Below are 27,834 nucleotides of genomic sequence, written 5' to 3' on the forward strand. Positions count from 1 at the left end.
TCTGCCCCAGAGCGCGGCTGTTCGGTTACCACCGCCGCCGGGCAGCAGAACGGAACGAGCTGACCCCCGCGGCGCGGGGGCGGCGGCGGCCGCTCGGGTGGGGGCGGGGGCGGCGCCGCGCCCGCCCTGGCGCCACCAACGGCCGCGGCTCGCGCTGCCGCGCCCCCGCCGGCGCGAGGGCGGGCGTGGGCGTGCGGCGGCGCACGCGCATCCTCCGCTGACGCGTCGGCGCGCGGAGGGAGGCGGGGCCCCTGGCGGAGCACGCGCGCTGCGGCTCTGGCCGGGCCCGGCGGCTGCAGTGCGCACGCGCGCGGCTCGCGCAGGCCCGGCGTCGCAGCCGTCGCTCCGGCCCCTTCTCTCCGCTGCCACGTACGGGCGGCGGCGGTGGCGGCCGTGCCCGCGCTCGGACCGGGCGGGGGCCTCCGCCGGCGGGACTGCGGAGAAGCCAGAGTAAGAGAGCGGGCCCGCTCGCCTCCCCCCCTGCCGCGCTGTTCCCGGGGGAGCCGCGCGTGAAGGCGGCGGGAGGGGCGGGTGCGGGCCGGGGGCGAGCGCTCCCCCCCTGGTGCCGGGGGCGGCGCGGCCCCTGGCGGAGAGCCTGGGAGACCCCTCGCGTGCCCCCGGCCGCGCCTCAGGGAGGCTGGCACTGGCCGCCGCGGTGAGGGCTGGCACAGGCCTCCCCTGCCTCGCTCCGCCTCGGGTGCTGTCCCCGAGCTCACTGAGCCGCTTTTCCCTTGGGAGCCGGAGGAACTGCGGGCTCCGCATTTCCCAGCAGGGAATGGCTGCGATTTGTGCTTCCCGTTGGCTCGGGCCTGCCCGTAACGGAACTGAGAAAAATGAAAAGGGGTCTTCTCCTTTCTGCGCCCCCCTTCGCCTCCCAGCTGCCTTGGGAAAGCGCTCGTGGCTCCGTTGAGTGGGGTTTGGGAAGAAGTGCTGCCCGCCCTGTAGTTTCTTGTCCCTGTTTTGGCGAGTAAAAAGTGAAACAGGAATGCCTGTGCTTCTCTCGCTTAGGCAAGGCTGTTGGCAGCGCAGAAAGGGTAGTGAAGTCCAGAATGGTTATGACATCGTGGCTTTAGAAAGGATCCTGAAGTGACTGACTTAAACTGGGCAGTCGCTGTCCACGTGTACTGCTTAGACTGGTACTTGGTGTGAATAGAAGAGCCGAGAGAGGAGGAAAAAATCTGTACCTACAAAATACATTTTGTACACCAGGAAGGATAGAAAGATGTCAGTGTGATTCTTATGAAAAATAGTCTTTCTTAGACAGGAAGGCATTAATACTTTTTGTTTATTTGATTTTTTTTTTTCCCCTCAAGAAAGTAAACACTGTGATTGGTTCTGTTAAAAAGCCCATCAGTGTGCATTCTGGATGTCTTGTGTGCAAAACTCTCTCAAGGGAATCATCCATTGAGCTGTGTCACAGTGAGGAAAGAAAAGCTCGAATGCTCTGTAATTCAACAATTAGAGCGTTTCTGTAACAGTTGCAAGCCGTTGCAGTGTTTAGAATCTGTCTCTTAAAACCTGGACACCTTCAAGCAGAATTGAGAACAGCTGGACAAAAAAAAAAAATGCGTTTAAATGATTTCCTGGTACCTTTTTGTAATTGTCGATAGGCAAACAGTGGGTTTCTGTGATGTTGGTAAAGACGACATAATAGTCCTGTAAGTATGTTACGATAGCCTGTTTCCTTGCACAGAGATGCAAATGATGCATTCAGTCTGTTGCAAGACCACAGGAGCTCAGGTGTGTCCTCCAAAATGCTGTCTTTAGTAATTACAGGTGAAGCTTCATTCTTACTGTTGTTCTGAGTAGCTTATATTGTCATGCTAAAGAAGCAAAAGCAGTGCCTGGCTCTAATGTTTAAACGACAGGAGATGGTAGCTAAATGAACTCTCCAAGTTAAACTGCTCTTAGATGCATTATCTGTATCCTTTATTTGTCCATTGCAGTAAATTTTACCTGGAGCTGTAGCAAGGTTGGGGTGGAAGTGGCACCGTCTTCATGCATTACTCATTTCATAAAATGTGAGTGAGGAATCAGAAAAGTAGTCTCATCCTGTTCACATGCATAGTATGTCACAACAGTCTTAGCCTCTCGCTGTCAGGAGCGAGTACAGCCCTTTCTCAAGGTGGACCTTTCATACCCAGGATGAGGGGAGCAGCTGCCAGCCTAGGAGAACCAAGGGGGACCTTTGTTCTCTGAGGTTTGCTTGCTCTCCACTTCCATCTTGTATGTCTCATGCCTACCCATTCCAGTTCGCTTCCAGTTGTGTTGAGAGAGGAGAGCTGGGAAGCCCCATTTCATGTGGATGAGAGGAACCTATTTTTTCTCTCTGGTTAGCAGCGAATCATCTTAAAATCAGATTGTGGATGTTTGGGATTCACCATGCGTGTGAGAGAGAGACACGAGGAGAAGCGTGCCGAGTAGTGTACGCCTGTCAGGGGGAGGGAGGAGCACAGTTTTGTTCTGCATTGGAGTGGTCTGTGTGCTAAATCTTGTTCTGTAGCTCTGGGCATTAAGTGCTTGTGTAATAAACGGGGGCTGCTCATCACACAGGCTTTCCAGCAGAAAAAGCACAATCTTGAGCTGAATTGACAGCAGATCATGTTTTTAAGTTGTTGTGTATTTCTGACTGCATTTCCTTCTTCTCTCCCAGTATGGTGGCTCTTTCTGTGGGAAACTGGCGTTACTACTCCTTTGCTCTTGATAGTCTGTCTTAATGCTGTGCTGTCTGTCCTTGAAGACATGCTACTTAGTGCTGCAGACTTCAGCCTTAAGCTAAGAAATGGACTTGTAGGTTTTCGTACTGCTAAATCAATCAGAGTTTATTTTCTTTAACATAACCTGGGATTGTAAGATGGAGGCCATACAAATAAGTATTTTTGAGACTGTTGGGGAAGATCGCTGTCCTGGAAAGGAACACATTACTGTTAGGAATTCCTACATGCAATTGCGAAATTTAGAAAAAATAAACTTACTCTATTATAAAGTTAAAGCTCTTGTTCAAGGTCTGTTTTAGTTGAACTTCAAACTCTGCAGTATTCAAAAGTGTGTATTTGATTGTTATGTTATGGATAAAACAGTGAGTTTTTTTAGTTGGGTGTATTCCTTAAGATGTTCTAAAGTGAAAAATTGCGAAGTGTATAATTCTAAGGAAGTGTGATGGTAAATAAATATTTCTTGTGTGTTTTTTTTTTTTTTCTGATGCAGCTTCCTGTTTTCTACCACTGATAGTGCATGGCGGCTTATCCTAACTCTGTCCTGAAGTGAGGTGGCAAATCTGTCCAATAATCCAGCATCAGTAAGACGGACAAGGTAATGGTAAATGTATATTTTTGGAAGGAACGTGAAAGAAAACCTGTGGATGGATGCTACTTTATTTTTTTGATGCTTTAAATTAAAACAAACAAGTTTTGCAAAAAACTTGTGCTTTTACAACAAACTTAGTGTTAATTAGACTGAGTTGATGTGCCTGCAGTCGGGACTTCTGTGTTGCAAAACATGAATAACGTGTTAGGGAGCATTAACAATATTATAAACTTCACTGTTTCATCACGGTGTCTCAGCAGCAGCCTGGCTATGTCAATTGCAGGTCCCTTTTCTCTGCAGCTAGACTGTATCCACCTACCTCCTGTTATGTCTCATTAGGAGAATGAGTTTTGTTGGGTAGTTCCTTGGCTATTTTTGGGGATGTCATTGGGCTAAACAAAGGGATTTGCATGAAATGCTTGCTTTCTATTAAGGTAATTACCCTCAAAACCAGAAATTGCACTGCAATGTAGAGATGGCATCATACTATATCTTTTCAATGCAGAAACGTTGCCATTGAGACAGTAGTTAAATATATATAGGTGCATCAAGGTAGGATGTTTAAAGACTTTAGCTGAGTGTCTTGTTTCTCTCAATGTCATTTGCAATGTAGTACTTAAAAAATAGACCCACCAAAGCAAAATTCAGTTTTCTCATAAAGTGCTGTGTTACAAAATCCTTAAAGGTAGAGGAGAAACATCTGCATATCTTTCCCAAGAATTCTTTTTGCACAAGGGCACGAAGAGCATGCTTGCCTGCATGTGGCTTTGGAAATGTCAGTTTTGATGTGTAGGGCTTCCTACTTTTAACATCTCCAGTATTTGTCCTTCAGATGTTAAGATAACTGCTCCTTTAGTTTCTCCTCATTCCAGATCTATCTTTTTGGCCCTGTCCAAAACAGTGGGAAAAAAAAAAAAGGGGGACGTTTGACTAGATAGCTAGATTTTTTTTTTTTTCTGTTTTATTCCTCTGCTCAGTAACTTCTCTAGTTTCTGTTTTTATTTTAAACATAAGGCCTTTGGGTTTTTTTAACAAGAGAGATGCCTATTACAAAGTGGTAATTTTAAACTTGTCTTATATAAAAAGTTTTAAACAACTCTGAAGCATATGCTGTGTGCTGCTTGGACACAGGATGGCTTTGTTGCACTTCTGTGAAGTTGGAGCAGTTGTCTTCCTCTCTTAAAGAGCTGCAAGTAATTGACTGTTCTGACCATGTATACTGCATAACAAATTTGTGGCTCTGAGCCTAATGAGTAGCTAATGTGTGGTCTATTGAGCAGCTTTTAAAAATCTAAAATCTGGTTAAAACTTCTCAGTCAAAATTTCAAAAAAGGAAAAATTGTATAATGTGCCTTCTGGAGAGGAACCCTCAATGTGTTCTCATCATTCATACAATAAAATCAATGTTCAGCTCTTCATTTATTTGTTCGTTTGTTTGTGAAATAATGCATGATTCAACCTGGTCCCCTTAATAAAACCACCTTACCACCTGTAATCTTTGAAGCAAGATATTTTGTTCTGGCAATCTTTTCTTGAATAGGGGAAAAAAAGCCCTTTGCTGGTTATCATAATTATGGGGTATGTAAAAATAATCTAGTAAGATGATAACGTAACCAATATAATGATATGATTGAGAGCATTTGCTGCTATTTCACTTTCCCTGAGAGCTGTGTACATGTATCTCAAAAGCCAATCCTAGGGAATATTAGTTCCTCTGTAGCTGTTTTCCATGACAGTTTACAGCTAAGGTCTTTTAAAAAAAAAGAAGTTTGAAATTTCTAAGTGTCGCACATACTTAAAAGCTGTCTGACTTGAAAAAAAATCTTTACTTTTAAATTTTGAGCCCTGGAAACCATGGTGACTGTTCATTGGAAGTGTCTGGTCTTACAGAGTTCTCCTTTGCCTGAGTTCAGTTAGTGTATTGTGCACTTTATATTTTGAGAAGTTAGTGCATCATGGAATGTGTCCAAGAGAGGTTCTCTGGAGAGCTTCCTAACAGCAGTGCTTTCCAGAGACGGAAAGCTTCAGAACTGTTATCAGGTATACCTAAATAATACTTTAGTTTTGTAAAATGTTTTTAATGTTTGTTGTTGACAGGTCTACAGACGATAAGGAATCCACCATGAACGGGCAGCTGGACTTAAGTGGGAAACTGATCATCAAAGCTCAGCTTGGGGAAGATATTAGGAGAATTCCTATTCATAACGAAGATATCACCTACGATGAATTGGTGCTAATGATGCAAAGAGTTTTTAGAGGGAAGCTTCTGAGCAATGATGAAGTCACAATAAAATATAAAGACGAAGGTAAGGTTTAATTACTGCTGGTGCTCTGATATCATTTATCTATGGACAGAAACTGTGAAATTCACCTCTTCAAAATTGTCCAAATTCATTGACAAATGCAAGCGATTGCTTGTGAAATCCTTTCAATCAGACAGTAGAAGCTGCATCTTGTGGGTATCCTCTCTTAATGTAGTATTTCCTCTAGTTTTCCTGAAACTAGAGCCTTTTCTAGTTTTCCAGCTATCTGAAAGTTCATTTTTTGCTGTTGCAGGGAGCTGATGCTCTTAGATTTCTCTGCTGTCCGCTCATATAACTTTTTTTGTGCTTTCAGTGATAGAGCAGGTTTGAAGGTGAGGAGTCAATAAACATGTATGACAATGCAAGCTCTTATAAGACTTGATTTATGTGTTTAAGATTTAATTCTTGATTACGTTTTCTTCGATCAGTAAAGATGAGAAGAAACTTGTAACCTAACTTAAAATATTTATTAAAAGCGATCTTCCCTCTGTGTGACAGTTTGAATCTGTTGGGCAATGGTTGTACATAGTTTGTTTCAAAGAAAATCTCCATCACTAGTGCTAAACAAACGCAACCTTAAGAAAGAAGGGCTTCCACAGAATGAATAAGGCCTTGTTTGAGATGCGTAGAAAGAGGTTCTGAGGGTTTTTCCTCTTTGCGTGTCACTGTGGGGCATGGATAAGTTACTTAATTTGGGAGAGGGATGGTATTCATAAAATGAAACTCAGAACGAAGTGATAAAATACGAAGTCCCTTAGTCAGGTCAAAGACTGTGTAATAATTACGGTGGTGTACAGTAAAAGAGCTACAATACTGAGGCATTCAGGTTCATTTTTCCTAATAGCACTCAGAAACTTCAGCACTGTCTGTGGTACCTAAAATGTCAAACAACTTTTTTTCCCACATCTAAGCAATGCAACTTCATTTTGAATTAGCTGGGGGCAGTTTTTTCAGGTTCATGAAGCTTTTGAGAGTCACTGCTCATCAAAATTGATGTGCAGCCATGGGCTTATATTTTGGGTCTTGATCTCTAGTGGGAGAGAGCTCAGTGAATTTGTGGTGCTTTTGTTTTTCCTCTTATCATGTAATCAATTTCCTTTTTTTTCTGGAATGGGAGAGGTGAAAGGAGATTGATGGATGCTTTTTTTTTTTTCATTAGGTTAAAACTTCTAGTCCTTTTTTTGCATTCTTACCTGTTCTTTAAGCATAGTTCTCTGTTTTTGTGTGCCTCTGTCTTTTTTTGAAGAAGATGATATATGATGCGGACTGTAATTATGGTTTCATTCTTAGGTTGTATTTCACAGTCTGGAGACCTCCTACTTTTATGTTTCTGTTTCAGAATGTACTTCTCCATTGTGACATGAAATTTCCCTGTATGTTATCCTAGATTGTGATCAGTATTAAGAATCATAGAATCATAGAATGGTTTGAGTTGGAAGGGACCTTAAGGATCATCTAGTTCCAACCCCCCTGCCATGGGCAGGGAAATCCTCCACTACACCAGGTTGCCCAAAGCCTCATCCAGCCTGGCCTTGAACACTTCCTGGGATGGGGCATCCACGACTTCTCTGGGCAACCTGTTCCAGTGCCTCGCCACCCTCAATGTAAAAAATTTCTTCCTTATATCTAATCGAAATCTCCCCTCTTTCAGTTTAAATCCATTGCCCCTTGTCCTATCACTACACGTCCTTGTAAAAAGTCCCTCTCCAGCTTTCCTGTAGGCCCCCTTTAGGTACTGGAAGGCTGCAATAAGATCACCCTTGGAGCCTTCTCTTCTCCAGGCTGAACAGCCCCAACTCTCTCAGCCTGTCTTCATAGCAGAGGTGCTCCAGCCCTCTGATGACCTTCGTGGCCCTCCTCTGGATTCGCTTCAGTAGTTCCATGTCCGTCTTGTGTTGGGTACTCCAGAGCTGAACACAGTGTTCTAGGTGGGGTCTCACGAGAGCTGAGTAAACGTTTACAGTGTTAATATCAGAGGAGGCTGCAAATGGTTAAGGAAAGAGCTAGTAGAACCAGGCTTCAGTTTGATGTCATATGAGGACTCTGATATTCTTGACTTTGTTTCAACTAAGACAAGGTTCTTGTTTAAATCTGTTTCAGTCATTAGAAACTTTGGAATATACATATATATATATATATATATATGTTTGTTCTAGCTATTTCCGTTTTGATACTTATCTCTCCAAACGTGGAGGAATGTTTGTTTTCGTCTGTTATGAAGAGATTTCTTAAGTTCAATTAAGAATTTCCCATACTTCTACAACCTCCATCGGGGTACTGTTAGAATTCCTGTGCAGAGCCTGAGCAATCAAAAGGATGCTTCATCTACCCCTCCTGGCTTTGTCTCTTATTGTTGTGACATGTGAAGCTGGTGATCTTCAGGCCTGGATATGGGATTTTCTTCTTAAAATTTCTGCACTGTATTGTGGCTTCATCGAACTGTGATGATCCTTGAATCAAGTACGTTTTGTTTTTCAAACTTGTATGCTTAATTGGAGAGGTGAGGAAACTTCAAATCCCAAGCCTTCTGTCTCTGGATTTGTGGACTAAGATAGTCAGAAGCATGTTATATTTAGGTTATGTGATGCTTTTATTAATTACCAGGGAAAAGAGATTACGGTTTGATTACTGCCTTGTGGAGTTAAGTTTTATATTCAAGATGGACTTCTTTCAAACTTTTGAGCTGAGGAGATTGTTCTACTAGATGTGAAATTATTTTCATGTCCTGCCTGAGGTTCTTGAATATGTAGTAAAACCTGGTGTCTGAAAAACAAATCCAATCCAAAACCTATGAGGAGTGCCAGCAGTGAATTTGTATGAATCAAAGAGTAGAATTGTGTTGTGGTTTAACCCAGCCAGCAACGAAATGCAAGACAGCCGCTTGTTCAGCCTCCCCCACCCCAGGAGAATGGGAAAGAGAATTAAAGGGGAAAAGGGGAGGAGACTCATGGGTTGAGATAAGAACAATTTAATAATTGAAATAAAATAAAATTAAAAGTAATAATAATAATATATGAAATGATAACAGTATATACAAACAAGTGATGCGCAGTGTAATTGCTCACCGCCCAGTGACCAACACCCATCCTGTCCCAGCAAGCGATCCAGAAACAGGTTAAGTCCTGACACTGCAATCCCGGAAGAGAAATCTGAAAAGAGAGCAAGAGAGAGAGCACTTGAGAGTCTGGGAAGATTCAAAGTTCCCAGTCAACCCTCATCTATATACTGGGCATGACACGGTATGATGTGGAATATTCCATTGGCCGATTTGGGCCTCAGTCCTGTCTAAGTTTAAATCCTAAGTTAGGAGTTGTGGCCCCTCTGTCCCAGCCATGCTCCCCCCCAGCCTGTTGTGCTCCTGCACACTGGCAAAACATGGGAAGCTGGAAAGTCCTTGAGGTCTCAGCACCAACTATAAACATCAGTGTGCTATCAATATTCTTCTCATAACAAATCCCAGACTAAATCCAAAACCCAGAGCTCTTCCAGCTCCAGATGAAAAGAAAAACTAACTCTGTCCCAGCCAAAACCAGGACAAATTGGCTGGATGGTCGCACTCAAAGAGTTGTGGTCAACGGTTCAATGTCCACGTGGAGGCCTGTGACGAGTGGTGTTCCTCAGGGGTCAGTACTGGGACCAGTGCTATTTAACATCTTTGTTGGAGACATGGACAGTGGGATCGAGTGCACCCTCAGCAAGTTTGCGGATGACATCAAGTTGTGTGGTGTTGTGGACACGCTGGAGGGAAGGGATGCCATCCAGAGAGACCTTGACAGGCTGGAGAGGTGGGCATGTGAGAACCTCATGAAGCTCAACAAGGCCAAGTGCAAGGTCCTGCACGTGGGTCGAGGCAATCTCAAGCACAAGTACAGGCTGGGCGGAGAATGGATTGAGAGCAGCCCTAAGGAAAAGGGCTTGGGAGTGCTGGTGTATGAGAAGCTCCACATGAGCCGGCAATGTGCGCTGGCAGCCCAGAAAGCAAATCGTATCCTGGGCTGTATCAAAAGGAGCGTGGCCAGCAGGTCGAGGGAGGTGATTCTGCCCCTCTACTCTGCTCTCATGAGACCCCATCTGGAATACTGTGTTCAGCTCTGGAGTCCCTAACACGAGAAGGACATGGAGCTACTGGAACGAGTCCAGAGGAGGGCCACGAAGGTGATTCGAGGGCTGGAGCACCTCTGCTATGAAGACAGGCTGAGTTGGGGCTGTTCAACGTGGAGAAGAGAAGGCTCTGGGGTGATCTTATAGCAGCTTTCCAGTACCTAAAGGGGGCCTACAGGAAAGCTGGAGAGGGACTTTTTACAAGGACGTGTAGTGATAGGACAAGGGGCAATGGATTTAAACTGAAAGAGGGGAGATTTCGATTAGATATAAGGAAGAAATTTTTTACATTGAGGGTGGCGAGGCACTGGAACAGGTTGCCCAGAGAAGTCGTGGATGCCCCATCCCTGGAAGTGTTCAAGGCCAGGTTGGATGAGGCTTTGGGCAACCTGGTGTAGTGGAGGGTTTCCCTGCCCATGGCAGGGGGGTTGGAACTAGATGATCTTTAAGGTCCCTTCCAACCTTAACCATTCTATGATTCTATGAAATTGCATCTCAAGCACACCATGTTACCGGGTTATGTCATGCTGTAGCCCCTAAGGAACCAATAATGGAGAAGTGACTTTTCCCCTCCTCCCCAAAAGTTAGGCTTGAATTTAAAACTAGAGTGCCTAATGTGAGATTGGCCTTTTTGTTCTTCTTATTATTCTTGCAGTAGAAGTTGGTATCTTTGTGTCTGAGCGAGTAATGAGTGAAGAGTATGCAGTCAGGGTGGTGTGCTAGTCAGTAATGTCTCTACCTTTGGGTTTAAAAGGGATAAATTTATTGAAGTGAAGGAAAACTACATTTTTGTTTCTGGTTGTTTTTTTTTTTTTTCCTAAATGGCATGGGGAGGAAAAAAGATAAATATAAGGCTGCTCAGTTTTGCCATCTGCACCCCAGGCTACAAAGACTCGGAGGAACTGGGAGAGGGTCCAGCACGGTGCGGTGAGGATGGTGAGGGGGCTACTGGAGGTGGCCTCCAGGGAGCATTTGAGGGAGCTGGGCTTGTTCAGTGTGGTGCAGAGGAGGCTGAGGGCAGAGCTAACAGCAGCCTCCAAGCTGAGTGGGAGCTGCACAGACCATTCAATTCCAGCTCTTCTCAGTAGCACCAGAAGGTAAAGTAAGGGCCAGCGGTCACACTGCAGTTTGAGAGGCTGAGATTGAGTTTTGGCCAGGAGGGCAGGGTGTTGCTGGAGCTGGTTACCAAGGGGGGTTTTGGAGCCTCCATTGTTGGAAACTGTCCAGTCACTACTCAGCGAATCGATGAGCGATATTGCCATTAACCAATGTTTTTTGAGATTGTGAAAGTGCAAGCAGGACATAGGATACAAAAAAAAAAATCTTTGGAGACGACAATATTTCTTTCAGGAATACCTCAAAATTGTGTGTCATCAGTTTGTTAGCATTCGTAAGATTCCTTGTTTGTTTTGTTAGAAAGCAACTTCTTGGAAGACCGATGGGTGTTGTTGGGTGGTATTAATGGTACTATATTAAGAAAAGCTTCCATTGCAGAGGTGTTACTTGTAGTCAGGGTATGACAAAATTAGAATATGTAATTGTTCACATTTTGAGCTTTTTTTCAACTTGCCATCATGTGTTTTATGACTGTTAATACTGAAGCATTTATTTATTTGAAATTCTTAACTGTAACTTTTATACAGTTGGATCTTCGTCGCCAGCGTATAAGTAATACCTCAGGATTTTTAGGCAGTAATCAGTTAATTAAAAAAATATTTCTGTGTCTGTATACAGAGCCTCCTCTTAAGTGTTTTGGGGAGGAACATTGGTAGCTTGGAGCTTTGTTCCAAGCCGTTTGTCATTTGTCTAATGCTGTTGCTTCTGAAAGTGAAGCTTCACTAGATAGTCTCATCTCAGTTCCCAGTCTTCAAGGTGTTCTGGAAGGAAGTGGTCCTGCTATCCCTTCTCTTTCCTTTTGCTAGTACATGTTTCCCTGATAATGTGTTCCCACTCTTACCTTTATACTGCCTAATTTGTGTTCATTTAATCCATTAATATACTAATACTCTGTTGAAGATGTTAAAACAGTAAAAAATTTGTCTTGTTTTATCTGTGATCTTGTTGAATAAGCAAGATATTAATGTGGTTGTCTATTGTTTTGACTAAGGTTAAAAAATTGTAAGAGACTGCACTTAACGGGAACTTGGTATCTCTTTTGGGCATTAGTAGGATTAAAAGTGTTCAGTGCTGTATGCGTAGCCCTTTGTGTCTTAAGAGTAAATGATGCCATACTGTTCTTGTGTAGTTTCTGTGTCTGATGGCAACGTGCAGGTCCATAAGGATGCGTCGGGATTCAGAGTTCCTCTGAAATCTGCCACAGAAAAATAAGTGGTTAAGAGTTGAGACTTCATGTCAAATTCCTATTTTGAGAGAAAAGCTTTGTTCTGACAACTTTGACGTCTTCGCGTCTTCATTCCTATTTGTGGGTTAAGGCTGATAGATATTTCACTGTTCACTTTTACACAGGAACTTTAGTATCATTCCTTTGTTGAAAATCAGCCTTGCACCTCAGTGTTCTGAGTATAACCCGAAAAAGAGTTCTAGTCACTTAAAATGTTCTCTTGGTAGTATGTGTGTTTTGGTTTTTTGAGAATTAAATTGGGATTGGCTAGTGCTACCTATCTTGGCTCTCCTGTCTATGAACAGTACAGTTTTGGAGCCACTGGGAACGGGCAAATAACTTTTAACTGGCAGCGTCATTCCTTCTGGTGCTGGCCGTTGTGAGCTCTTAGCTCTGATGTTTCATCCTGGATGCGAACGTAAAAGAGTGACGAGCTGTGTGGAACTTCCAAAGGGCCACTGTCAGAAGGCTCCCTTTTGGAACCAGTCGCTCTTCCGTCTTACCTTCTGTGCATTTCCCTGCACGCTGACTCTCGTGCTGAAATAATAAACGTTTTTGTGTTGTGATACGATTTTTTTTAAAAAAAAACTGGGTTTGGGGACTTCATTTTTCTTGATAAGTGTTACTAATTCTAGTAATAGTTCTTCCTACCCAAGTCATTGCAGATGCTTTTTAAATGGTCAGTATATGTCTCTGTAGCTTAGGGAAAGAAGAATATAAGCCCACTTAGTAATGACAGAAAACCCCCTCTGTTCACTATTTCTGCATCTTCAGTTTTCTCATCCTTCAGGTCATGAGATATGGTACCCTTTTTGTGATAGTGTTACTTGGTAACTTTTGCTAGTAGCTTCAGAATCAAATAGAGAATGTTATTTTTAGTAATGAAGTGACGCTTCTGCCGTAGTGTGAAGCTGGGTAGCTAACAGGCTTTGCTTTTAATGTAACTTTTTCGTGTTCTTTCAGATGGAGATCTTATAACAATTTTTGATAGCTCAGATCTTTCCTTTGCGATTCAGTGCAGTAGGATACTTAAGCTGACATTGTTTGGTAAGTATAGAAGATTGTCTCTTTTTTTAAATAATAATGTTTATTAAAATTTAGGCAGGGGGTTTCACTGAAAGGTACAAAAAAACTTTCAGTTTGTCACCTCAGAAGAATGAAATCAAAAAGTAAAAAATACTAGTTTAATACATGATAGCTATTTTCTCTCTTGATGTTTCATGTGACATCTGAATTTACGGAAACCAAAGCTATTTCTTTTTATAAACTTGCTTAAAGTATTTGGCATACATATACATATGGTCAATTGTTTTTTCTTAATGTTATTTTCCCTGTTATCTTCCACTCTTTAGCATTTGTGGGGTGTTCTTCACAGGTGCATGAGAAATTTAAGATGATAAACTTGCAGTGTTACTAGCATGCTGCTAAAAACTAACATTAATTGCTTAAAGTTGAATAGGTTTTAACATTTATGCTTTGACCTTTGTATAAAAGAGTTCTTTATTTTCAAGCTACTACTGGTAAATCAGCATATAGTTCCGAGGAGTAACAAGCAGCCTTTAACCTGAACACTGACCTTATTCATGAATTGCAGCAGTGTTGTACATGCTGCCTTAGTTCTAAAGGGAGAGTTTTCCACAACCAAGTGTGCTGTTTGTATTGTTCAGGGTATATTTGTGGAAATGAGCAAACAGTGCAGAAACTTACTGCAGAATTTACTCTGCAGTTCTGGTACTGTGGATTATGCTGAATTGAGATTATATTAAAGGAACAGTAAACTCTAGGAGTTCAGTCTGTGTTGGGAATTTTTTTTTTTTTTCAATTTTAAACTGAATGTCAAAATGTTACTACAGTCTTAAATTTATCGAATTGCTGTTTTGCAGTGAATGGACAACCAAGACCCCTAGAATCTAATCAGGTGAAATACCTGCGTCGGGAGCTGATAGAACTTCGCAATAAAGTCAATCGTTTACTGGACTGTTTAGAGCCGCCTGCTGAACCAGGGATTTCCACTAGTCTGCCTGAAAGTGGTAGGCAGCCTGGCACCGGGCTGTTGGGTTCATTTGCAGAGTCGTGCGCAGTGTAACAGAGTGGAAGATGGAGGCTCGAATACTGGTTGTGATCATTCTTAGTTGTTGCTTGATGGTTCAAAACTTAATTTTTAATGGTTCACGTATTTCAGAGGCAGAATTTTTACTCAAATTATGTGCAATAAAGCTCTAAGTTAATTGAGGAATAAAACTCCCAAGTCAGAGCTTTTGTTGTGATGTATGAAAACGCTGTAACTAACACTTGTGAGTCACGACACTGTTTTGAGAGGGCTTTGAGCTGGATTAATAGTTTGTTGTTGCTGAAGAGTTCTTGCTTCCAGCTGAGCACTCCCACTGCTTACTCTGGGCTAGCTCTGATGCTTATCTTGTCATGTTGCTAAGCAAGTTTGATTCACTAAAACAGTAAAAAGCAAATTCAGCAAAAATTATGTCCACTTTTTTTGCCAGGTTAGGAAATTGAATCCACACATTTTGAGCTCAGACCAGCATCAGAGCTGTCTCAGGGTAAGCAGCACAAGGGTGCAGATAGGGGTGGGAAAGGATCATTGGGGGAGGGCAAAATGGGCGAAAGTCTTGTTCTCCCAGTTTTGAGGCATTGCTCTCCTGGCTTAAAGCTGTTGTTCTGTAAAAACTATACCTCTGTGTGCTTAACTACAGATTTTGGGTAAGCTGGGCACAGAGAATAATGACAAAGTCATGGAGTACAGTGTTCTGAGTAAAGAGATGAACCGAGAACCCCTGCCTTTTAGGAAACGCTGCTTTTGTATTTTACACTTTGGAGTTTTATTTGTTTTGTTGTTTAAAAAATCCCAGCCCCTGTTCCTGTAATATAAGCAATTACTAATTTCAGTGGAATACCATGGATTCTGGTTATAAACCAGTTGGAAGGAGCTTAGGGCGATGATCTTAAGCAAAACTAGCCAGTCTAAACGTTTCTAAGAGAAAATGTAGCACTCTACTAGGTAAGGGGTTTCTGAGTGATTGTGTTACGTTTGTAATTGCAAAGAGATGAACTTCACCTGTCAGTGTATGAAGAATTTGGGAAGAAGGGGATAGAACAAAACCAAACCTGCAGTTGATAAAACACTGTAACAAACTGGAACCTCTCCTGTAAGTTTTCTTGATTTTTGAATTCTCTGTAGGCAAGTCATACCAGAACAATTTGTTGAAGCAGGAGCCTTGTACCTTTGGATTTAAGACAAAAGTGCTGTGTGGTACTGATACTCCACAGTGTCAGCGTATCTTTAAGTGACTGTGCAATGAAATCTAAGCTTTGTGATTCATCACAGTTTCAGATACATCACTTGATTCATCACTGTTACCTTAACGTGAGCATTTCAGCAGTTAAAATGTTTAAAAAAGCCCCACAACTATGCAAGTTTGAAGTCGCTGTAGTACAATATATATGTATGAAGATGTTTCAGTTCTCAAGAATTAGTAACTGGGCATTTTGTTTTGTAGATGCTGTAGATGGTAGGGAAGAAAAGCCTGCTGCTGCTGACTCTAATGTTAAGCCATCTACTCAAGTTATAGCAGCAAGCATGTCTGCATTTGATCCACTAAAGAACCAGGATGAAATCAGCAAGAATGTCATGTCAGCGTTTGGCTTGACAGATGATCAGGTGTCAGGTAAGAATACGTTTTTCGAAAAGGAAAGTAAAACCTGTTCGTAATCGATGACTCAAATCTTGATTTGCAGCAAAGCATTTGTATTTTGGATGTATTAAGCTGTGTTCTGTATTCTTATTTCTTTGCAGAATTCTAAAACTTGGTATGTTAAGGTGTTGTAACTGTGTTTGATAACTTTTGTATACAAGATGTTGAAATGTTGCTGTTAGTTTTAACATCGTGTTTTAGCTTGGAGTAGAAAATAGCTTAAAATTTTATTTTAATTATTTAAAGCTATTGTGTAGAGTAACTTCATTGGTGTCTGCCAGTGATAGAAACACAATGTCCCTTGCTCTGCCCTAGGGTTTGATCTTGCAGTTCACATTCTTGGCTTGTGCTCCTGCTGTTTGGGTCAGTCAGAGTGTTTTGTATGACCCCGGCTTTTCTCTGTTTAATTTGAAAAGTAAATAGTGTCAACTTTTGTACTGTTAACAGAAAGGAATAACATACTTGTTGGAAATATATTGATTCTTGAAGAGCTGCATGACTGTTGGCCTACCTAGTAGTAGAATGCTAAACATAAACACCGATTATGCTAAATGGAATGCAGTCGACTTAAGGCAGGATAAATTAAGTCAGAAAAATAGAACGTAATAGGGAGTGTGATGCAGAATACAGAGAAGTGATTTTGCACAGAATCTGCATGGGCCTGGCAAGGTTTAATGTGGCACTGAAACCTGAAAATAAAACTGGCTTTAGCTAGCAGGATTTGCTGTGTACTCTCAGCTTTAGAGCAAGTAAGTTTTATACGATGTGTGAAGTAATGCTACAGATGGGCGCACTAATAGCGACTGCAGCTTGTTTCTACAGCACAGCTGCTTTGGCAAAAGCGTGGAGCCATAGCAATAGATCTGCATTTCGGGATAGCGACTGTGCAGGACCAAGGTTGTACCAGCAGATGGAGTGGTGGTGGTCAGGTCCGGGTGCTGCTCTGTGGGTCAGGCCTGCTGAGCGATCTCTTCCTCCGTGGCACATCTTGGGTGTTGTCACTGCATCGTTATTTAACAAACCAGATAAAGGTTTGAGGGTACTCCAAAACTTACAATGGGCTGCCTCTGAGCGATGAAGTGAAAGAATAGGATGTAGAGGACAACTAGTGGAAAATTGGCGCTAATTCTGAAGCAGTGGTTTTGTCTTCTGGTACAAAGCCTCAGTGTCAGTTAATGCTGTGATCATAGCATCAGTGATACTTCAGTGTTTATGCATCTCTGATTTTTCTGATAGAGTGAACTGTCTTGACTGTGCTTTGAATGTACAAAGAACTTCACAGAGGGCCATTTAAGCAGGATATAAGAAATCCCATTTCTAAAGCCATAATCCTGCAGTTATGTATATAAGGGCAAAGCCAGAAGTAAGCAGATTTGGATCATTTTTTCCCCCTTAGCAAGGGTAACGTGACAACACAATTAAGGGCTCATTGCGTGCATATTTATATTGGGTAAATATAACGTTCTTAAAATTGAAAGTGAATTTGCAGCAATTCTGATACTTGTGCTTACCTTTAAGCATGTATTTGAAGCAGTGTCTCATAGGTAGCATTCACATAACTAAGAGCTGGAAAGACCCAGGTTTAAGCTCCCTTCATTCTAACAAAATATGTTGGATTTAATCGTAGTTCACATTCATATTTCAGAACTTCTCACTAACCTGAAGAAAATCTGAATTCTCTGTTTTCATGTGTTCTTTGGGTGCTAGCTGAAATGTTTGTAGAATTATCAAAGCAGACAGTTACTTTTAGACTGAAGCCTGCCATGTCCTGCCCAGAAGTGTGAATTTAACACGTTCTTTGGAGGTTTTCTGTTCACATGCTGTATGACTGTTTGTAATACACGTTGTTGCCTAGGCCCTTGTGGGCTGCAGTAGAACACTAGTGCATTTGAACAGTTCCGTGCAGCCCTTCGTCTTTGCTCCAGATGAGGAAGAATAGGTACGTAGGTGCGTATTCGGTGCAAACGTAGCAAGTCTTCGGTACACGTGTGCAAGGCTAATGCTTGAAGCAGTGGAAAAAACATGTTGTCATGCAGAGTTTTATCCCACAGAGAAATGGGTTCCTTGGAAGGATGAAATTTGAGTGACCTAGAGACAGATGGAAAATTCCCCCCCCAGATATTTTCAAAGAAGAGTTTAGATATGCAAAGATGATTAGTTTTAGCTTGACCATGACACTGTCAGATGTAGATGTATGGAAAGCTGGAAAAAATGTTAAAATCTTGTATTAGATTTTTAAAATTCAAACTCTGTTCGTTTCATGTACTGTGTTTTTGTTTTGCTCTTCTAGGACCACCCAGTGCCCCTGCAGAAGAGCGATCAGGAACACCGGACAGCATTGCTTCCTCCTCTTCTGCAGCCCATCCCCCTGGTGTTCAGGCTCAGCAGCCGCCGTACCCTGGAGCGCAGCCACCAGCTGGTCAGGTCGAAGGTACGCTGCATGTTTTTCTGCTGTTGAAGACATGAATGATGGCGTCTGCATCTGAGTGGTCAGTAGCTAGGACTGCCAGGTAGCAGACCCCAAATCGATGCTGAAGTGCACATCATCTGTGCCGAGGCAGAACTTTTTTCCCCACGTGCCGTTCAGTATAGAAACGGCAGGTGGAGCATCAGCTTTACTGAAAAGGGCAGGGGATGTAACAGGAGGAGGACTTTCATGGGCCTGTTTTCTATGTGCAGCCATGCTCTCTTTACTGTAGGGCAGATTTATATATGCTGCGCTTCAAAGCTGTCTGAAAACCTTTGTTCATATCGTACCTGTGTGTCGTGTCAAGCTTTCGCTCAGCTCACGGTTTGTTGGCTTGTCTGCTAGGAATTGAAAATGTTGTGTGCTCATGATTTCTGTCTAGTAAACCAGAACCGTTCCTGCATTGCTGCTTTACTGCCTGTGGCTCTGTGCTGCTCAGGTCAAACCTGGTGTTCCTGCGTAGCCCTTGAGGGCCTCAGCTGGCTCTCCCTTAAAGCTCAGGCTCTTAACTCTGATGTTCAGATTCCTTTGTTTTACGCTCTTCTACACGTTGACTTCTAGAAACGAACCTATTCAGAGCTTTTCTACATCTGGGCATCATTTTTCTATTGATACGATCTAAGAGCACTGAGCCCTTCAGACCTGCCTGGTTCTGGATGAAACTGTCTGTGGAATGACTTGCTTTGGTGTCTGTACCTCCGTATGAAGGACAATGTAAAGTTGTTTCTCTGTTAGTGTAGAAACAAGTTCCAACCCTCTGCTGCTTTTTGTATGGGCATAATGCTGAGGCAGATGTGAGAGGCGTTACTGGGGGCGATGGCAGTATCCACAGTCACTTGGAACATCTTGCCTGAAAGGCACTGGCAACGTTTTGATTGAGCCGAGTGCTTGATGCCACTTCTAGTTAGGCACAATATTTAAGCAGGCACGAATGCTGCTGTTTGCAGTGGAGCTTATAAAACACTTGTTTTGCTGCTTTTGGCTTTTTTTTTTTTGCTTACTTCTGTAAGAGTCAGTCAAGTGATATAAATGAGACAGCAAGAGACCTCTTTGTAGCTTAAAGAGACAATAATTGTTTGATGTGTGTGGAAGGCACTTCGGGGAAAAAAGTGCTTTGGGTTCTTCTGTCAGCAGCTAGAAAACAATATTAAAAAAAATATACTCTCAGCTACTGAACTTGTATTTTATGAATTTAGCCTTTTTACTTTAATACAGTAAAGTATGAGGTTTTAAGTGTTGATGTTAAACTAGAACTGAAAGAAAAAAGTGAAACAGTTAAAAGCATTAGGAGCAGTAGGTTGGAATCCTGAAAGGCTGCTAAACACCAGGGAAGGGAAAAAGTACTTGTTTCAGCAAAACTCATCTTACCTAAGAAAGAAGTTGTCTAGGCTTGTGTATCAGAGTAGGTGTAATGATTTTTCTAAACTTGGGTCAAGGAAAGTATAGTGGTGTGTGTTTGTTTTGTTTTTTAAAACACTGAACTGTGCCATGCCTTTGCCTGAGTCCCTTTTTCCGTGTAAAAGTACAACAGCACTAATCATGAAGGTTTTGGTCTGCAGTTTTTATTATTGCCATTGAAATTGTTAAGTCCTGATTGTGTTTCCTTCACTCTGTGGATAAAATAGGATGGTTCAGTTCTTGGGATGAGGTCAGAAGTCATGATTGCACTTAGTTCATCAGAACTACGAGTGGCACTGCTTATGCTGTCCATTGTGTGCATATGGCAAATAGCAGTCTCTTAACTGAAGCTGGGTAATAGATGAATTTTTGTCATAAACCAAGTTGTGTTTATCCAAAGTGATCAAAGACTTTCCTGTGAAATGTGGAGTAGCTTTCCATACTTCACTGTTTGACAGCACCTCAGTCCAGTGGTAATCTGAGACCTGTGTTGTCCTGTCCTGCTCTCCCTTCCTGCACTTGTGCAGCCCAGTTGAGAACCAGCGCAGGGCCATGGCCCAGCCAGAACTGTGGATGTGTTTTGATGGTCATGTTTTCAACAGGATTGGCTCACGCAAATGATGCTGCTGGTGCCACTAGAAACTAGTTTTAAAACCAGTTTCTAAAATATCAGTTCACCTCTTAAAATACCAAAACACCCCAAGCTGTGCTTTCCCCCCACCTTCCCGGTAGTTTGAGGATATAAGTCAAATGGTGATGCCAGTCACATGTCATTCTGGTATATCAGGGATTATTTTTAATTGCATTCTTAGACAATAAATGATGTTACAATGATTATAATTGGTTATTATAACTAGTGGTGAACACTGGCACAGGTTGTCCAGAGAAGTTGTGGATGCCCCATCCCTGGAAGTGTTCAGGGCCAGGTTGGATGGGGTTTTGAGCAACTTGGTCTAGTGGAAGGTGTCCCTGCCCATGGCAGAGGGTTGGAACTAGATCATCTTTGAGGTCCCTTCCAACCCAAACCATTCTATGATGAGTTATCATTATTTGTGGACACCAGATCACCTCACCTCCATGTGCAGATACTAATGAATGACTTGCCTCCCTCGATAAAGTTTTAGGCCTCCACTGGTTTGAATTAAATCAACTGGGCTGTATCAAAAGGAGTGTGGCCAGCAGGTCGAGGGAAGTGATTCTGCCCCTCTACTCAACTCTCGTGAGACCCCATGTGGAATGCTGTGTTCAGCTCTGGAGTCCCCAACACAAGAAGGACATGGAGCTACTGGCATGAGTCCAGAGGAGGGCCACGAAGATGATCAGAGGGCTGGAGCACCTCTGCTATGAAGACAGGCTGAGAGAGTTGGGGCTGTTCAGCCTGGAGAAGAGAAGGCTCTGGGGTGATCTTATTGCAGCTTTCCGGTACCTAAAGGGGGCCTACAGGAAAGCTGGAGAGGGACTTTTTACAAGGGCGTGTAGTGATAGGACAAGGGGCAATGGATTTAAACGGAAACAGGGCAGATTTAGGTTAGATATAAGAAAGAAATTCTTTACATCGAGGGTGGTGAGGTACTGGAACAGGTTGCCCAGGGAAGTTGTGGATGCCCCATCCTTGGAGTTGTTCAAGGCCAGGTTGGATGAGGCTTTGGGCAACCTGGTGTAGTGGAGGATTTCCCTGCCCATGGCAGGCGGGGTTGGAACTAGATGATCTTTGAGGTCCCTTCCAACCCAAACCATTCTATGATTCTAACTCAAGAAGGAAGTTTTAGTATAGTGCTGTCTCTTGTGGCACGCCCGTGCTTTTGTACCCCTAAATCCAGTCACTGAACACACGCACGGAGGAACCAGTTGTGTACAGATGTGGACACTTCCGTAGTCTTTGCTAAAATAGATGTACAAGTTCATGCACGTAAGTGCTTCATGATCTTCCAGGGAAAGGAATGTTGTGTGACTATATACCTATTTGGTCTTTTTTCTGAGTCAAGCTAAAATGGCTGTTTCAGTGCACAGGAACAATGGTAAATGCTGGCAGATCCTTGACTGCAAGAAGCACTAAGTACAAAACCAGACACTGATGCTGTAGCTCACTTGTTTTCAGAGTAGAATCTAGTGAGAGGGAAAGCCGTGTGGTTAAGGACCCATAGGATCCCTGGATGTAGTCGTGGCTGTAAATTACAAATGTTTTCTTGAACGGCACTGGAACACCTCTCTGCTCCTCAATAATCCTTCAGCCCTGGTGAAAACAGCAGGCCTTCTCAGAGGCTTTGGGACAACTCCATGCTGTCTCTTTCATATCCCTTTACCTGGCGTCTCCAGCAGGTGCCAGTGTGGTCTCTCTGTTGGCCTGTAGGTAACAATGCCAAGACGAGCAGCCTCTTGATTGTTCTCCCAGAACTTCTCTGCAACAACCGAGTTTAAGAAACGAAAAGCATGCATTCTGAGTTGCTATTTTTAAATAAAATTTTGAAGGGATTGTAGCAGTATAAGCCATTTTGAACACCTTAGTGCAAATGTAAAATACTGTTGCTCTCAGCTGCAAGTACTGTGGAGAAAAAAGGAAAGAAGGAGTTCTGTTCAAGCAGCCTGTACAGGGGGCTGGGAGGGCTTGGAGCAGAGCTGAGTGGCTTCTGTCTTGTACGATTCAGAAGACAGAGCTTACAGGATATTTACAGAGTCTGCTGATCTTTGCAGAATGAATAATAATAATGCAGGAACACTTTATAACAGTAAAGTTTCCGTGTCTGCTCCAGTTCAGCTAAGCTTTAATTTTGGCAGATAATGGTCATCTTGGTTTTTTGACTATGCCTGTTGCTAAATTAGAAAACAGCACAAGCGTAAAGCCTAAACAGGACCCGTGCGTTAAATCTAAACAAGTATTCTGCCTCTTCTTGCTAAGAAATTAGAAACAGTGAATTTAGGAAAAATTAGCATTGAATTGGAATACTCAAGCTTAAGAATGTATGGTTCTGGTTTTGCGTTAGGGTGTGTGCCCCTGGGTCTGTCAAGAAAACTTGGCTTACGGCAAGTCAGATGCTGAGAGATGGATGACTTATCTGGAAAATGTAGTCAGAATAAATAACGAACCGCTCTGTGTACAGTACTTTGATGCAGAAATATGGTCTTAAAAAACTAATATAAATAGAAAATTTGAAGATGTGTGTAACTTTTGAAGTAATGTAATTTACAGTGTAAGTTCTGGAGCAGTTATTGAGACGTTTAGAGATTCCTGCTCTGTTACCCACCAGAGTAGCACTAATTAAGGTGCGTGGCTTCTGGCATCCTCTGGAAGTGTGAAATAGTAGGCCTCACATAACCAAATTAGAACTATTTATCCTGTTGGAGTTAAACATCATTTGGTCTTCAGAACAGCATAGTTCAGAAACTAAAATCTGTAGATTGATCTCAGTTGGTAATTAGGTAGAACACACTCTGATCTCAGTTGGTAATTAGGTAGAACACACTCGCACTTCACCGTGTTTGGATTTTTTGAAAAAAGTTTTTACCAGTCACGAGAGGGTTTGTTTCTGTGGTTTTAAACTGGCTAGGATGTTGTTCACTGTGTTTACAATACAGCTAGGGTACTGGGCTTCAACTAAACGAGTTTTTAATCCGTAGGTCAGATGTATCAGCAGTACCAGCAGCCTGGTTATCCTGCTCAGCAGCCGCAGGCTCAGCCTCAGCAGCAGTACGGTATGCAGTACCCAGGTAAGCAGCGCTCTCCAACGGCGGTTTAGCTGTAGGACCTCTCCTTCGGAGCCTGACCCTGTGGGCTTTGGTTCCTGAACCTGTGGAGCAGGCCGGGGTGCTGAGCAGCCCAAGTGCCTGTGGTTCTGCTGGGAACTGGCACAATTCAGAAATAAGCAGTAAGAGAACGCTGCAGTTGTCTGTACTCTTAATGCATGGTTGGACATGTGGTTTCTCAGTCCTACTTGATTGTGACCAAAAGCAGACTCTGTTATTAATCAGCGGAACACATTGTTAGAAGGGGAGGCAAAATGAATCGCCTGAAGTATGAGCAGTCTTCAGGATTAACTTCTGCAGTCAAGGGATTCTAGCAAGTGAGTGACTAAAACATCTCCATTTAGCTTCCTTAAATACCGGAGCTGTTTTAAGGTGGCCCCTCCTTCCTGCAACTAGAATGATCTCCCCGTACAAAATTTAGTGGTGTGAACACTGGTTATAGTTGTCATTTAGTATACCCCTAGCTATTATAAATACTGTTGTTTCAGAGAAACTTTCAAGTGATAGGTCTTTGGAGTTGGAGATTTTGCTGATACTTCAAGTAAAGCCGCCAGAAGACTTCTAGCAGGAGAACATTTTAGTGCACCAGTGGTTTATGTGCAGTCAAATATTTTGTGTATACTCAATTGACTTCAGGGCTTTCAGTTATTTACTTTAGAAGCAGCTGGCATCTAATAAGGCAGAGTATATGCTAGGAATCCTAATCCTGCTAAAGTACAGGGATGAACCTATAACAGCAGATTCTGTAACAAGTTGCAAGTTGCTTAATACTTTTAGAAAGTGATAAAAGCATTTATCATTCCTTGTTTTAAACAGTCTTCCTCAAACTAAACAGATGACTCCCATACCATTAAGTGGCTCAGAGTAGAGCCTGTATGGCCTTTTTTTGGTGAGTAATGCATACAGGGGGAGTGCATCAGCTTTGCTGTAGATGAGAGCACTTGCAGAGCTTATGAAGAAATTCTATGTTTATTTTGGATAAGAACCCTAGAAAACTTGGAGCTGAAGGTTGGTGCCTCAGCCCTTGTTCCTGTGCACTGTGCGAGAGCCGGTTGATTGGGGTCTCTAAAAGGTATCTTGATCTCTGCAGATTTCTCACCCCCACATTTGTAATTAGTCTAAAGTTAATTTCAGAAGAATTAACAAGCCTGTTGGAAGTAGAAGGGTCTATCTGACTTTTTTTAGGCTTAGAAACAAAGTAGGGGCAAAAAAAAAGGAGTTTCTACCTGCTTTCTAGTCATACCCTACCATCTAATCCATTATTTTACGGGAGAAGTTCCTGTGAAAGCTGTAGGGCAGTGTGAGGTCTGCATTCTAATCAACATCTTCGAGTAAGAACGAAACACCACCAAAACTGATCTTGGGCTCCTCTGTTTCTTCTAACATATTTCACAATTATCCTCATCTTTCAGAAACAGTCTTTGTGAGGACTTAGTGACAGCAGCCTTTGAAGATCTTGACTCGTAGGATTTTGTTTGTTTGTTTTGCTGTTGTTCCCATGAGTATGATCTCCTTCCAAACCCATGTTCCCCAAGAGCAGGATCCATGCCCACTCTAGTAGACCTCCTAGGCAACAGTATGGTTACTTACTCATGGTAGTAAAAATGGACCCTGCAAAGGTTTATCTCATGAGTAAATTTTGACCCTAGTTTCAAGGTGAGTTTCAGAATTTATTCTGGTGCATTCTGCAATCCTTACTCTTTCTGTTTAGGGCTGTGCACTTTCATTAATTCGTGTGTCTGGTGTTTAATGCTGACAGGATTCCAGTCACTGGAGAGGTTGCATTGCAAGTAGCTGCAGGTGTGTTTCACGATGGATAAAAGTAGCTATTTCTTCGTAAAAGGAAATTTTTTTGTATTTTAAAGTCTTCAATGAGAGAAATTCCTTTTGGAAGCTGGTTTTATACAGAAAAATCAAGTTTGGGACATGTTTAAGTGGAAGTTTTGTACCAAAGTATTCTGTTCTGCACAACTTCTTTATATTTAACCCTAAAGAACTGAAAAACATCTCTGATTTAACCAAAGGTATGCCTGACTTGTGTTAAACCCTAACACTGTTTTCCTGACAGTCGAGTTTTTATTTGGGGGAAGAAGGTTATGTTTTGCCTGGTTTGCCAGTGAAGACTTTTTCATGAGAGGCGATGGTTTAATACTGTGTGTCATTGTTTAGTTTCTTGTCAGCCACGGGAGGCTGTTTTACCCTGGCTGTGTTCCGTGCAGCTCAGGCCTGGTTTGCCTTGGTTTGCCTTTGCCACTGCGAAGGGGAAAAAAAAAAAAGGTATTTATTTCTGCGGTGCCTTCGGTTCTTTGCTCGCTCTCACCCCTTGCTCTTCGCCTTTCCAGCAGGCTACAGCCAGCCGCAGCCCGCCTCGCAGCAAGCCCAGCCGTTCCCGGCCTACAGCCAGCCGGCCGCCCCGGCACCGGCCGCCGCCGCCACCTTCCCCGGGCAGCCGCCGCAGCTGCCGGCTCAGCAGCCGCCGCAGTACCCGGGGGGCAGCTTCCCGCCGCAGCCCTACACCACGCAGCCCTCCCAGCCCGCTGCCTACAGCGGCTCCCCGGCGGCGCCCGGCACCTACCAGCCGCGGCCCGGCTTCACCCCGCCTCCCGGCAGCACCATGACCCCCCCGCCCAGTGGCGCCAACCCCTACGCCCGCAGCCGGCCGCCCTTCGGGCCCCAGGGCTACACCCAGCCGGGACCTGGCTACCGGTAAGGAGGTGCTGCCGGGCAGGGGCCGCTGGCGCCCACGGCTCCGTCCAGGCAGACTCCAGGATTTTCAGTTGAGGTTCTGAAACTGTTCTGAGGCGAAACTATAGCTGTTACTTAAATTCCGCGGGGGGGAGGGCAACGACCAAACAGATCTGTCCTGCTTTAAATCGTATCTGCTTCCTAGTTTAATTTGGGGCTGAGTGGTTTTTGGGAAACACTACCTAAATGTCTGTAAAGTGATTGACAGTCGAGCTTGCCTTGGTGGAAGGATGCGAAGGTGGTAGCTGGAAGCTTAGCCCACTGACCAGGCTTGTTTTTACTAATACCATGATGTACTAAATTAGGGTCATTCTGGAGCTAAAACTAGATATGGTGTATCATAAATTGTAATGCTCACATGGAAAACTAATAAAAAAATCCCTGACTCTAGTACATGCCTGATCTTGATTTTAGAATTTAGGTGATACTGAACAAGAAGACTGTGCTACGACAGGTATGTGTGCTGGGAGCACGGATACCGAGGTGAAGCTCAGCGGTGCTCGGGGCTGTGGGCGAGGAGATGGATGTTTTAGGTGTGTCAAGGGAGACCTGTTGTGAGGACAGATGGCTTCTGCAGAGGTGACACAGCAGTGGGTGGTTTTGCACTGGCTGCTGTTACTAATTTCCACGTAACCCTTTTACCAAGTGAATGAGAACCGACACATAAAATCTTAGAGCCTCGTACCAATTTTACTTTAACAAGGGCAGGGGGAGAATTGCTTTATTACTTGGCAATTTAAGCCAAATACCTGTTGGTTTTTTTTTAAAAAAGAGTTCTTTAAAAGGAGCAACTTTCCATGGGTTCTTTGCCACCCAGAAAAACTTGGGAGTGCAATTCTAGTGACTCGATTTCGAGCCAAGAAAAAGCAGATCAAGAGCTGTAACAAATTCAACAGACTATATAACAGCAGAGGGCAAAACATTCTCCCTGTTAATATTTTCCATCTTACGGATTCTAGGAATACATAAAACTAAGTAGGGAATTAAAAATAATAAAAGAGAACTGGAGCAGGCTGCTTGAACTCCCATAAAGACAAATTAGGAAATAAAGCGAGTGGAAATATTCCAGCCTTCAGCATCCGTAAATATTGCTGCTCCGGCACCAGCCGCGTGCCCCAGTCCAGCGCTGGAGTAACTCCGCTCTTTGACCAGTGCTCATCTCACCATTTGACGTGTGCCTGTTTCAGAACAAACTGCTTCCTGCAGTAATGGCGTTTGCCACAGAAGCTAAGATGTGTTTTCAGGTAAAACACTAAGAAAAACACTTGATTAAAAAATATTTTATTAGGAGTACAGTGTACCTGCAATGTACTTTATAAGGCATTTTCTATAAATGACTATTTCTACTATATATATATATGGGTGTTCCTGTTCATATTTTTTCAATACATTAGTAACGTAACGAATAACACCTTTTAAAAAAACTACATCTCTTTATTTAGGTCATAAATGTTCAAGCAGTACAACAAGTAGCTTTGGGAGAGGTTTTAATCAAAGTTACTGTAAAGCAGTTTTGAAGTTCAGTTATTGCTGTTTCTCCTTGTCCCCAATGAACAATGTTTTAAACCACTTTTTTCTTATTTTTTTTTTTTAAATAAAATAAACCTGGATTCTGCTGTTATAAGTAGCTTATTTTTCCCTGTTTCATTTATCTTTCCAAGTCCTCCTGCAGTGTACGTACATTTTGTGAGCCTCAGTCTCTGAGACCTGACACTGCCATGAAAA

The 27,834-nt window shown here is 43.0% G+C and overlaps 1 protein-coding gene across 2 annotated transcripts; it reads left to right on the top strand.

Moving 5' to 3' along the window:
- Positions 1-396: 396 nt before the first annotated feature.
- On the top strand, positions 397-27,736 carry TFG (trafficking from ER to golgi regulator). Of its 2 annotated transcripts, XM_086617113.1 has the most exons (9): positions 397-450; positions 3,208-3,312; positions 5,404-5,612; positions 13,015-13,098; positions 13,935-14,081; positions 15,564-15,731; positions 18,049-18,189; positions 23,239-23,328; positions 25,707-27,736. In XM_086617113.1, exons 3-9 carry the CDS (start codon positions 5,429-5,431, stop codon positions 26,072-26,074), a joined length of 1,182 nt encoding a protein of 393 aa, XP_086473239.1. In that variant the 5' UTR covers positions 397-450; positions 3,208-3,312; positions 5,404-5,428; the 3' UTR covers positions 26,075-27,736. The 2 variants fall into 2 exon arrangements, with proteins under 2 accessions (XP_086473239.1, XP_086473232.1); XM_086617106.1 differs by lacking the exons at positions 397-450; positions 3,208-3,312 and adding an exon at positions 4,347-4,363.
- Positions 27,737-27,834: the final 98 nt, after the last annotated feature.

This window comes from Tauraco erythrolophus, chromosome 1 (genome assembly GCF_009769465.1).
Source record: "Tauraco erythrolophus isolate bTauEry1 chromosome 1, bTauEry1.pri, whole genome shotgun sequence".
Lineage (NCBI taxonomy): Eukaryota > Metazoa > Chordata > Aves > Musophagiformes > Musophagidae > Tauraco > Tauraco erythrolophus.

Coding starts and splice junctions, on each gene's coding strand:
- TFG (XM_086617106.1), top strand. Junction 14,082..15,563: donor CACTAGTCTGCCTGAAAGTG/GTAGGCAGCCTG, acceptor TTTGTTTTGTAG/ATGCTGTAGATGGTAGGGAA. Junction 23,329..25,706: donor GTACGGTATGCAGTACCCAG/GTAAGCAGCGCT, acceptor TCGCCTTTCCAG/CAGGCTACAGCCAGCCGCAG.